The following is a 13,050-nucleotide window of genomic DNA, read 5'->3' as shown; positions in this document are numbered from 1 at the left end:
GCTAGAAGCCTCTATGGAAAAAAGTTTGAAATTAACTTTACATCAAAGATGACTTTTATGTAAAAGTATACATACTATCTTATGGTCCTCTATCTATACTCTTAATAAAATATAAGTTTAAGCAATAATTTTTAAGGCTATTGCCCACAACATTTTAATACTTCTTACATGTCTATTAACATGCAGTATGCATAGTAAAACCAAATTACAAAATAAAGTCGCACATATTCCTTCTTTTTTTCTGATAGCAACCCCCAAATGTAATATAAGGTTCTGAACTTCAACAGTGCAATTTCAGAGGCCTAGAACACATGCTTGCAAACAGAACATGTTGTCATAGTCAACACAGAATAGTAGTGCTGGGTTACTGGGTAGCTTGGCTGTTTTGGAACCAGTTAGGCATTTGTGTACATAGCCCTGGCCTCTGGAGGCTCTCTTGAGCTCTACAGGGATGTGTGAAGGTTGGATGCTTAGACCTCATTTCTTGGGCAGAACAGGGTTATTGATCACTTTCTTGTACCCTATATAGGTTTGTCGTATGGAGAGGAAGAACTGGCTATTAGATACTAAATAAACACTTTTCTTCCTTTACTGAGTTGCAGTTCTTGCAGAACAAGTGTTAAGTGTAGGATCTACAGGACATGCTATGGTTTTCTTCACTGTATACCTGTTTTTTGGGGTATATTCAGCCGTATGCGCTAACATTATCTTTCTATTTCTACACCTGCTGAGCTGAATGTTTTGCAATAACATTGGTCTGTCTAAGCAAGAAAGAGCTAATGTTGCAAAACAAGCTTTTGTGCTTCAAAATTGAGTCAAATCTATTATTATTAATAATAATTAATTATTATTATTATTACTACTACTATCTTTGTGCAGATAAAAAAAACAGGCATTAAGTAAAAAAAACAAAAAAAAGTTCTGCCCTGGGATCATAACATGCTTTTATTTTGAAGTCAGAAACTGTCATGGAGCAGTGGTTAACTACCCAGACAACATACGTGCTGTTGCCTGGTATCATTCTCTAGTAATATCATGCTGTCTCTGGAGAACTCAACCTTGAGCTGGAGCGGCTAGTGAAAGGAAAGTTAGAAAAGTTGATTTATATTAGAAAACATTGGTGTCTGTTCCAGTTATGCACAATACTTCCTTTTAAAGTTTGTTTTTATTTAACTTAAAATTGAAGGTTTGGGTTTTGGGTTTTGTTTGAAAGAATAGGGGAGAAAAATGAACTGCCAACCCAGTAAAAAGCTATATTTCATGACTTTGTCTATTATTTTCTGTCTCAGTAAAGGCAGATTGCTGCTGTTGGGTGGTGTTTGTGTTTTATTCCCCCCAGTTCAGCTCTCTGTCTCAGAAATGAAACAGGAATTATCTCCCCAAACCTGTTCGTGATTTTTAATCTGCTGTCTGATTAAATCTGCTGAGAGCCGGCTATCTCTACCTCTTATCTCATTTTAGCTCCCAGTCACATTTCTCCTTTTCCTCTAGACATTTATTTGTGATGAAATGTTTTAAGTAGGTGAATGCTTTTGAGCAGAATGAGGACAGTGCCTGGAAAAGAAAAGGCTTTCACAAAATATAAATGTACTGACTCTTTTTGTGAAAACTTCTGCATTTGGAGCTGTACAGAATTAAAAAGATGCAATAGTGGTTTGCAGTTCAGAAAAGCATTGAGGGATTGTAAAAGTAAATATAAAAAATGACGGAAACACAAGTAGGAGGTTTTTCTTTGTTTTTAACACAGAATAGCAGAATTAAGGTTTTACATATGGGTGAAAACAATTTGTCCTGAAACTTCATCTAAAACAAAATGAACCATGCTAATTTTTTTCAGGTTCAAAAATTTAAGCATTAGAATTTTTATTAAATCCTAATACATTTTTTTCACTTTTTAGCACCTCAGGTGCAAGTATTAAAGTCTGATAAGAGAGACTGCTTTTGCAGTATCAGTAGTGCAGCTATAAAACCGAAGCGTATTGAAAATTTCAAAAATTTTGAAACCTAATCTCATGAGATTTCCAACCTGATTTTCAGACCAAAGAAGTTCACAATGCTGTATGTTTGGAGGAGGTTCATATGATATCCCATATATAAAATCATTACCATGCTTGCTGTACAATAGATAATCTGTACTAAATCAACTATACTGGACATTTTATGAGAATTTATTAAAATTATATGAATTTGTATCTATCATCATATCATCTTGAGACATTGCATACATATGCATTTCAACAAAAATCTACCTCTCCTTTGATCATGCTTGAGAATAAAACAAACTGAATGCCTTTTTCATCTGTTCTATAGATAAGATATTTTTCCTGCCATAAAAATCATTGTCTGACTGTTTGCTTGCCAGCAAAGACCCTATAACCACAAACAAAACAAACCACCTACACTGGGGGTCAACTGTGTGCAAACCACACACAAAGCATGAGTAAATAGGCTTTACACAGGGGATCTAACAGAAACTGGGCAGGGAGGGAGGTAAGCAGGCAGGAGTCCCTCTTCCAAACCCAAGAACCTGTATATTATAGCATGTGTTCACTTTGTTATGGTCTGATACCACAGCATGAACCAGAACTGAGCAGGGGGAATACAATATGCAAAAAACTTCCAGAAATCACATGTATCAAAAACCTAACTTGTGATCAGGCTTTTCAGTCCGGTCAGAGTTTGTACAAGGGGTGAGAGGATCATTCCCCCAAAAAGGAGGGCTGAAAAAAATGCAAGGCTTCTGAAAACCTTAAAATAAATAAATAAAGCGGAAACATTAAGTATCAAATGTACCATATGTTTAAAAAATGAGAACGAATATACGTGGTGTAGAAATATTTTTTTTACTTATTTAAACTGCTGAGAAATACTATTTGGGGAAAAAGATACCCACTTAAGAAGGCGGCACTACAGACCATATTGCTTGTTCTGTTTAATACATGTCTTGGGTATGCTGGAGGCATTTGGTGACACACCCAATGCATGCATTAGCTAGTTCAGCCATATGGCCTGTTGTGTTTTACTGGTTAATTTAACCATCTGTCATGTAAATAATGTTTAAAACTTGTATTCATTTTGAATGCTTGGGTTCACTATGCTTTCTTCTCTCCTTGGTCTGTTGGTCTCCAGGGTGCTGCACATTAAGAGCATTATTCTGTTCCTTGACATATCTCAAAAAATGTAGCTGTGTGGTATCTCTGTGCACTATGAATAAGAGTGATATCCTCATTCAGTTCTTATTTGGCCAGAATTGCTACTGAAGTCAATGGGAATTTTGTCTGAGTCAGGATTTGTCCCTGGATTATATCACCATTATGGTACATCATATACATATTTCAACCATTTCTATACTTATATATGTGCTGACATTTTTTCTTCTATGTGCTTCTCTTTGGTTCTCAACCAGTATTCATTGTCATTTCTTTCCTGCATATAATGAAACCAGTTTAATAGCTGAAGTCAACAGTATGAGATAAATAAAAGATCATTTGTTAAAACTTCTAGGGTTAAAAAAGTTGAGCTGGCATAGTATATGTCTGATCGGGACTAGTGTGAAAAGTTTTTACAGAGAAATAGGTCACCTAATTTCCTTTTCCTCGCCGATTAATTTAACATTATATATTGAGATATACTATAACTGGAATTGTAGTCTCCAGAATGCAATGCATTGAAGTAGTTTGGAATTTTCTCTATACACTGAGGTTTCACTATGTCAGAGTCAATGAAAGAGACTTCTGCTGTATATAGGAGTCCCCCATTTCTCACATCTTGCTCCTGAGCATTACAAGCAAAAGGTACATATTGACCAACAATACATTTACTTAACTAGCATGTGTCAAAGTTAGATTCAGGACTCACAATTTGTTAGACCACTCTGTTTATTAGCACAGTGCTCTGCTAATACACTTAGATAATGTGAGCACCATGCAAGACCCACACTACCTTATTTTATACAGATAGAAAGGGTTGGAACTTAACAAGAGGACAAAGAAAGCAGAACTGACAAGTTTGCCTGAGGCTAGACATACATATTCAATTTCCTTACTAACTTTTACAGATCTCCGGTTAATGTTCCACCATTAGCTTAAGTGGACTCTTTGTTTATGCCTTAATGTTTCTTTTCCTGACAGCTGTATTTCAACATTCCTTATTTCTGCTTAGAGGTACATACAGCATTTCTTTAATCCATTCTATTTTTACAATATAATTCATTCCACTTTCGCACATGTATTGTACACTTTTTTTGTAAGGACAGTAGCATTTCATGACATGCTTCTCAGAGAATAAATAGGCATGTTAATGAATGTTCAGCTGTAGGATGCCATTTAGGTCATATTTCACTACACTGAAGAGCATACTGCATTCCAAAGCTAGAAAAACGGCAGTCCTTTTTAATTTTGTGTATGAGCCATTGTGTCACTTCACCTATGGGCATACTGTAATGGGACATCTACTGTTACAACTTATATTGAATTATCCATACACATTAAATGAATAATATTAACCATACTCTATGTCTCATGAAAACCTTACAAATGCAGATCAAAGGAGTTCCAGTCATTGCCTTATGAACCCAATTTTCCAGACTGCATTACATCACACGGTGCTAAGTTTGGCACTTGGAACTTTGAGTCATCTGAAACATTATGAAAATCACATGTAGCCAGTCAGCAGCTGAGTAGATCTGTGTGTGGTGTTTACCTAAGTGTTGCACTCAGTAAACCTGTTATTGAGAAACATGTGTCAGATGGTGTGTGTGGTTAAAGCGACCAGCTTTGAGCCAAATCATATCTCATTAATGGGGTTCCCGTATTATACACCTGGTGAACCTGCCACTTCGGTGAATGGAAGTTTGTTGTTGGAGCAAGAATTTGGAATTGAGGCCTGCTGCTAACCCTTCAAATGCATAGTTTATCCTACTTTTTGGTGATGATTCATGTGTGTATCTTTCATGGGTTTCCTATGGCACAGTGTTGGTTACCTGCTGCCACCACCAAGTTTCTCACTTGGAAATTTTACCTCAGGGCGCCGCTGCCTCTCCTCACTCGTTACAAGGACCCTATCCCGATGAATTGGGGTCTCAGTTAGGTATAGTAGGTATTTTTCAAAGGCCACTGCAGAAATCCCCCTTCACCACAGCTGCACTCCAGACTCCAGTCAACAAACTTGTACTTTATTATTAAAACCTATGAATAACTCAGGCACTAATAAGCTGGCAGGATCCACTGTCCTATTTAATTCCTGGCAAGTCTCATTTCATAACCCAGTTCAGGCTTCCTTTTTATAACCCATGGAGTCCAGTGTCCCAGTCTGGTCTCTCTGCCACCATCCAGGATGGCTCCTAGAACCAAATGAGACCTCACAGAATGCTTAGGTTTCAAACCACTGTCTCACTTCCACCCACATATTTTATCTATCACATACCTAATACCTAAAATAGTATGGACATAGCACAACCCCTAATGTTCTCCTCAGGACCAGTGGCTGTACTGAGCTCTTAGACCTAGAGAGGAGGGGAGTGCATTCCTTTGCTCAACTCTAGCTGTTCAGAGCGTAACCTTGGATGTCTAAGAGCCCTATCCAATGGTCCAGCGGATGATTGGTGGCTGAAACAGGAGAATTTCACGGGGGGAGTAAAGAAGTAATGTGATATATAAGGTTCTATCGGTGGTCATATTCACCTGATGAACTAGAGAGATTAAGATCTAGCTTTAAAGTAATTTTTTTAAAAATTACAATTAGACATATGTATTTTGGCAATTTATTGAAATGTATATAATATACACAGACTGTAATTGCTCCTTTGTCTAGTAAATAGATATTTAGTCGATTTGATTTAAATTTTTCAACCAAAAAATGTTCTCTGTCAAAAATGATTTTTTTGGGGGGGGGGGGGGACATTAATTTCCCACTATTTTTATAGTAACTTCTAAACATTAAAATTTCCTTTTGTTTTCAGTTTATTGAAATTTTCATTTCAATTTTCAAAACCCAATAACCTGACATTTTGGATTTTTTCCCAATTCCCCCCCTTTTTTCCCACTGAATAATAATATAATTAATGGAGATATCCCATCTCCTAGAACTGGAAGGGACCTTGAAAGGTCATTGAGTCCAGCCCCCTGCCTTCACTAGCAGGACCTAGTACTGATTTTGCCCCAGATCCACAAGTGGCTCTCTTAAGGATTGAACTCACAACCATGGGTTTAGCAGGCTAATGCTCAAACCACTGAGCTATCCCTTCCCCTAATGCAATAGAGTGAATATCTAGGGATTTTCTTTTGTTTTTTCCTCACTTTTTACTTTCAGACACTTCATAAATGATCTAAAAAAGGGGTAAATAGTGAGTGGCAAAGTCTGCAGATGATATATTACTCATGATAGTTAAATACAAAGCTGACTGCAAAGAGTTACAAAGGGATCTCACAAAACTGGGTGACTGGGCTATAAAATGCCAGATGAAATTAAATGTTGATTAATGCTAAGTAATGCACACTGGAAAACATAATCCCAAATATACACACAAAATGATGGTGTCTAAATTGGCTGTCACTACTCAAGAAAGATATCTTGGAGTCGTGCATAGTTCTCTGAAAACATGTGCTCAATCTGCAGTGGCAGTAAAAAAAGCTAACAGAATGTTTGGAATCATTAGGAAAGTGATAGATAAGACAGAAGATATCATATTGCCTCTATATAAATCCATGGTATGCCCACATCTTGAATCCTGCATGCAGATGTGGTCACTCCAGCTCCAAAAAGATACATTGGAATTGGAAAAGGAACAGAAAAGCAATAAAAATGATTAGGGGTAAGGAACAGCTTCCATATGAGGACAGATTAATAAGACTGGGTCTTTTCAGATGGGAAAAGAGATGACTAAGGGGGATACGATAGAGGTCTATAAAATCATGACTGGTGTGGAGAAAGTAAATAAGGAAGTGTTATTTAATCCTTCTCATAATACAAGAACTAGAGGTCACCAAATTAAATTAATAGGCAGCAGGTTTAAAACAAACAAAAGGAAGACAGGATACTGGGCTAGTCGGACCTTTGGTCTGACCCAGTATAGCCATTCTTATGATACCAAAGGCATCTGCATCTGATGAAGTGGGCATTCACCCACGAAAGCTTATGCCCCAATACTTCTGTTAGTCTTAAAGGTGCCACAGGACCCTCTGTTGCTTTTTGAACATGTGGACACCAAAACTGAATGCAGTATTTGAGTAACGGTCTAACCAATGTCCTATACAGAGGTAAAAATCACCTTCCTACTCCTAAACCCTACTCCCCTGCTAAAACATACAAGCATCAGATTAGTCTGTTTTGCCACAGATGGTTCTTTTTTGAGCCCTGTTATAGTCTTGGACTTCACTACATCCTCTGACAAAGAGTTCCACAGGTTCACTGTGTGTTGTGTGAAGAAATACTTCCTTTTGTTTGTTTTAAACCTGCTGCCTATTAATTTAATTTGGTGACCCCTACCCTGTTTCCCCGAAAATAAGACATCCTCCGAAAATAAGGCCTACTTACAGTTTTGCCTCTCGTTGTAATATAAGGCATCCCCCCGATAATAAGACCTCCCCGATAATAAGGCATCCACCGATAATAAGGCATTTTTCATTTCTGAAAAATAAGACATCCCCTGAAAATAAGACCTAGCGCATCTTTGGGAGCAAAAATTAATATAAGACACTGTCTTATTTTCGGGGAAACAGGGTAGTTCTTGTGTTATGAGAAGGATTAAATAACACTTCCTTATTTACTTTCTCCACACCAGTCATGATTTTATAGACTTCTATCATATCCCCCTTAGTCATATCTTTTCCAAGCTGAAAATTCCTAGTCTTAGTAATTTCTCCTCATATGGAAACTGTTCATCAGTATACATATGACACATTGCTCTATGTCTTGTTTGCTGAGATTGGGATTTGGATAATTGTGAGTTACTGGAAGTTTGATTCAAACACAACAGCGATGATGTTAGATTTAGGGGAAGGATCTTTAGGGTACAATGGGATCCCCATTGGAATTAGAATCCAAATTGGCCTCAGTGACCAAAAGTGTTTTTTTCCACTCCTCTATACCTGGTAAGATATTTGTGTCTGCTTTTCTTATCTCATGACCTTGACACTTTTCCAGACATTTTGTCCTCTACACTGGATTACTGAATATGATGTCTAGAACACTGTTTCTCAATGACCGGTCTGTGGACCGGTGCCGGTCCCTGAGACTTCCCTGATGCAGTTTAGAAAGGCAACAAGCCAGTCCCTGGTATCAAAAAAGTTAAGAAACACTGGTCTAGACTGACCCTTAAAGATCATCCTTGAAGCTTCAGCTGTTGCAGAATGCAGCCATCTGCCTACTTTGTCCGGTTAGCACCAGGGAGCATACTATACCTGTTCTTTGCCAATTGCACAGGTTTCCTGTATGTTTCTGTCTGTGATTGGAGGTGCTAACTCTGTTCTATTGGACAACAAATAACCTGTAGCAATCCAGAAATATGTTTTAATAAATGCCACTGTCCTATGAGGATCAGGGGAGCACTATTGAGCTGGGGTCCATGGGATTTTCTTCTAGATCCCTGAGCTCTGTACAATTTAAAGGCTCTGTAGAACCTGAAACCCATCCCCCTAGATTGGAACAGGCAATAGAAATTTAATGAGACTGAAATAACAATTTTTGTGGCCTTTTTCTGAGGGGAGTGTTTTGGTCCTAAAAGTCTCCAGAAATACAATATCAAAATCTGGGAGCTGATTTTCAGAGATGTTGAGCCACCTGTGGCTCTCATTAACTCTCAGCTTCTCTGAAAATCATACATATAGACTTTTTGATGGGTGGAATACATGCTTCAGAAATCAGTGTCTGTTTTTCCCTATTCTTCCCTATTATTCCCTATTATTATTTTTGTCAGATTTAAAGTAAAATGTGAGGTAAAATCATGTTGCTCCCACACTTAGAATTTGTTTGACAAATTAAACCTAGGTCAGAATTATAAAAAATAAAACAAAACTTGAAAATAGGAACTGGATAATGAAAATGCTAATAGGCCAACAAGTATAGAAATATTAGCAAATTTCTCTTTCTTTCTCTAAAACAGTCCTTTTTGCAAGGTTAAAGTGCTGAAATGAATGTTCTGCCTTTTTGTCTCACAATAAAGCTTTAGTGTTTTGGCAAAAGGCCATGAGTCAGTCAGTGCTGCTAGTTTCCATTATTTCCTGTTCAAATATTGGCACTTGATTATTTAGAGTGAAAGTGGCAAAATCACACATCATCTCATAGGAATGAATCATGTTCCATGTTGCTACTGCACATGTTAAAGGCTCATATCAGTTGAAAGTACACATTTCTTGATTTATACAAGTACACAACTTGACAAGTGCTGTGCTTGATACTCATTTATACCAACCAAATTGTGCACTGATAATTATCAAATTATGCAAAAAGATGTACACTGTACATAACATTATTCTGTAGTTTCATTAAGTAGCTCATCAACAGAAAAGCTGCAAATCTGTCAGGAAGGATAATAAAATGTAACTGTTTATATTTATTTGAATTCTCACCATCTATGAAGAGAAATGAAAGTAACTGATGTGAAAGTACAAATTCTAATAAAGTGATAAACCTGATCTCTAAAATATAATATCTGTTATGTTGTGTTGAGGTTTCTATTTTTCAAAATGTCTATTACATATTTTACTGACTTTTTGTCTTATTTGAGAATCTTTAGCAGGTAACCCCAAAATTATGGGGGAAAGAATCACTATTCACTACTTAGAACCCAATCCTGAAAACACTAGCGCAGGTACTTCAAGTACATAGGTAGTCCAAGTGATTTCAGGGGCTTCCCAGCTCTGTCACTTATCTGCTGTGTGACCTAGGGTGAGTCACTTCAGCTCTCTGAGTCTGTTTCCACGCCCATCCCTTGTCTGTCTTGTTTATTTAGATTGTTAATTCTTTTGGGGCGGGGGCTGTCACTTGCTATGTGTTTGTACTGTGCCTAGCCCAAGGGAGCTCCAAACTCAGATGGCCCTCTAGGTCAGGGGTTGGCAACCTTCAGCATGTGGCCCATAAAGGTAATCTGCTGGTGGGCCACGAGACATTTTGTTTACAATGACCGTCCGCAAGCACGGCCTCCTGCAGCTCCCAGTGGCCGCAGTTCACTGTTTCCGGCCAATGGGAGCTGCAGGAAGCAGCGGACAGCACGTCCCTGTGGCATGCGCTGCTTCCCGCAGCTCCAATTGACCGGGAACGGCGAACCATGGCCATTGGGAGCTACAGGGGGGCCATGCCTGCAGATGGTCAATGTAAACAAAATGTCTCGTGGCCCACCAGCAGATTACCTTGCTGGGCCGCGTGGTGAAGGTTGCCGACCTCTGCTCTTGACAATACTATAATGAAAATAATAATAAAAAGGGATTATGTGGTTTTTAAAATTAAACAAATATATAAGGGATTGTAGAATCAGGACTTTAGGTCCTTAAGAGAAAATTTTTAGTGTTATATAAAAGAGGAGTTGAATTATGCCTTCTGACACAAAATTAGTATCATAACCATTTTAAAATATATTAAAAAGATTAAGATATGCTGCCACTCAAGTTAGTGGAAAAGTTCCCAGTGATTTCAGTGGGAGCAGGACTGAGGACTGAATCCATCACATCACTCTCAACAGCAGCACTCATTTGTAAATTAGCGAAAGAAAGGACACCATTTATAATTCTTCAGTAGTTAATTTATTTCTTTCAGAGATCACATTCTTTCTGACCAAAAGACTTATAGGGAGAAAGTTTGATAAATGGCTTCTAAAATGTTGCCCTCAATTTTTCACATATTTTTTTCAACACAAATGGAATTAAACAGAAAGCAAATTGTTCATACAAAAACTTGGAAGTCATCAAGAACATGTTAGCATTTTTACGCCCAATCAGCAGGATGGTGAACCTTTCTGGAGGTGTTAATCTCCTCTGAGAATCAGGTTCAAAGAATCTGGGTTTGAGACTTTTGAAAATTTGGCCCACAATGCATTGCTGTTTTCTCCATCTGTGGTAATCGTGACCACTTCCTGATATCTACAGTAGTTGCAAATAAAGTCATCTTTGGAATTCTTGGTAAGGTATCCAGAACAGCAGAGGGTAACATGAGTTCTTGTCAATGGCTGTGGTGATGACAAATCACATACTGGATTGATTGATCGATTATCTACTGATCAATTATTGATCTTTCTTTCTTTCTTTCTTTCTTTCTTTCTTTCTTTCTTTCTTTCTTTCTCTAAAAAATCTGTTCTGTATTGTCTCTAAACCTTCAACAACTTTCCAACTCTAGAGAATGTGCTTTCATCTCAGAACTGCCTGGTATTTATTTTTGTGCCTTGCATTATAATATTTAGCAAAATGAAAATACTGTTTACCTTTTGTATGTTTTACTTTTGTATGGCTTCCCCCAATTTCATTCTTGGAAATAGATCACAAAGCAGACAAACATAACCAAGATACTTATGTTAAAAAGTGAAACAAATGTTTAAGCTAATTGCCAAATCTGGAAGTTTACAAGTCTCTCTGTTAATAACCTGATAGTAAAATATTACTTTTTATTATTAGAATAAGAAAAATAGGGATAAACTCTTCAGTCTTGTAAAATGCAGATTCATCTTTTTAAAAAAATATTTCTAACTACATCTTTAAAATATTGTATTTCCTGAAGATATGTTTAATTTATTCATCCCCAGAGAATTTAGTCTGTGAAAAGCCCTAGCAGTCTGGTTTCTACACAGTCTAGGACAAAAGTGCTGATGAGGCATATCTGCTCTGTCATACTTCACGTGAAGCAGTGAGAAGGTCTGCTTTGATGATGTGAACAACACATTTATTCATCAGCTTTAACTTATTTCATTTGTAGATTTACCATGTGGACACAGCACGTGGGGCTAGTTCTGGCTTTCCTCCTCCTATTTCTAATTTGGCAGTTGAGCCCTTCAGTAGGGTTCCCCTGGATAAGGCAACTTGCCATGTTTGTTAGTCCCTGTGTGAGAACATTATTTTTATTGGCCCTGTACAGTATTTATTTATCTCTGAAATATCTTCTGCCTTTTTAGGAAATCAGGTTTTGAAGCAAAAGCAGACAGTTGGGTGATGCCGATAAGATGATTAATTTGCATCTCTGGTGCCATTTCATGTTATTTTTCTTTGCATTTTAAAAATTCTTTGTTTTGTTTTTGTTAAAAACAAGAGTTGTCTTCAAATATGCTTTTCGTCAATTTGGATCCTGTTTCATGGAGGATTTTCTCTCTTAAATTTCCTGTATAAATCTGTTTGCAGCTGGGTCTCGGGCATCTTACAGCAGCCAGCACAGCCACCTTGGCTCCGAATTAAGGGCGCTGCAGTCTCCAGAGCACCATATAGATCCTATTTACGAAGATAGAGTGTATCAGAAGCCCCCTATGAGGAGTCTCAGCCAGAGTCAGGGGGACCCTCTGCAACCAGCACATACAGGAACTTATCGCACTAGCACGGGTAGGTGGAAATTATTTGTAAAATTGTCTTTTATGGATGGTGTTTTACTTCAGTACTAAATCTCTAAATTTTATTGGTAATGCTAGAAAAGTTTATACTGTATTTGTAACTTGAAAAAATGCCTGATACAAATTGCAGAAGGCATTGTTGCAGATAAAAAGGGCAATCCCCTCTACTTCCTCCCCCTCCCCACCCCCCAAAAAAATCTCAGGCAGAAAAATCTTAGCATTGGGACTATATGTTTTGTGGTTTTAGTATTTTTGTCTCTTGTGGTGATGTTTTCATCAAGCTTTTAAATCCCTTCTTTAAAGAAATCTGATTGTTTTCAGATAACTAATCTAATTGCTTTCTCCTGATAAAATTTTGTGTGATCTTAAAAAGGGCTGCAAGGCATCTTCCTCGTGAAAATAATGGGACATTTACATTTTTGGAACTGAAGCAAACCAGGACCAAATGCGTTCTCTGTCTTTCTTTCTCTCTTTCTCATATTATATATATGCAACATAGTCATACACTGTAGACATACAGATATAAATCA

General features: G+C 37.5%; 1 protein-coding gene across 8 annotated transcripts in view; it reads left to right on the top strand.

The window, feature by feature from the left end:
* CTNND2 (catenin delta 2) overlaps positions 1 to 13,050 on the top strand; it is a 1,171,885-nt gene that overhangs the window by 732,455 nt on the left and 426,380 nt on the right. For all 8 annotated transcript variants that reach the window (XM_008164383.4, XM_008164381.4, XM_065584231.1 and 5 more), the window contains one exon: positions 12,318 to 12,512. In XM_008164383.4, the coding sequence (XP_008162605.2) occupies positions 12,318 to 12,512 (195 nt within the window). The remainder of the gene's footprint in view (positions 1 to 12,317; positions 12,513 to 13,050) is intronic.

This window comes from Chrysemys picta, chromosome 2, assembly GCF_011386835.1.
Source record: "Chrysemys picta bellii isolate R12L10 chromosome 2, ASM1138683v2, whole genome shotgun sequence".
NCBI lineage: Eukaryota > Metazoa > Chordata > Testudines > Emydidae > Chrysemys > Chrysemys picta.
Note: the sequence above shows the minus strand (reverse complement) of the source record. Positions and strands in the feature narration are given on the sequence as shown.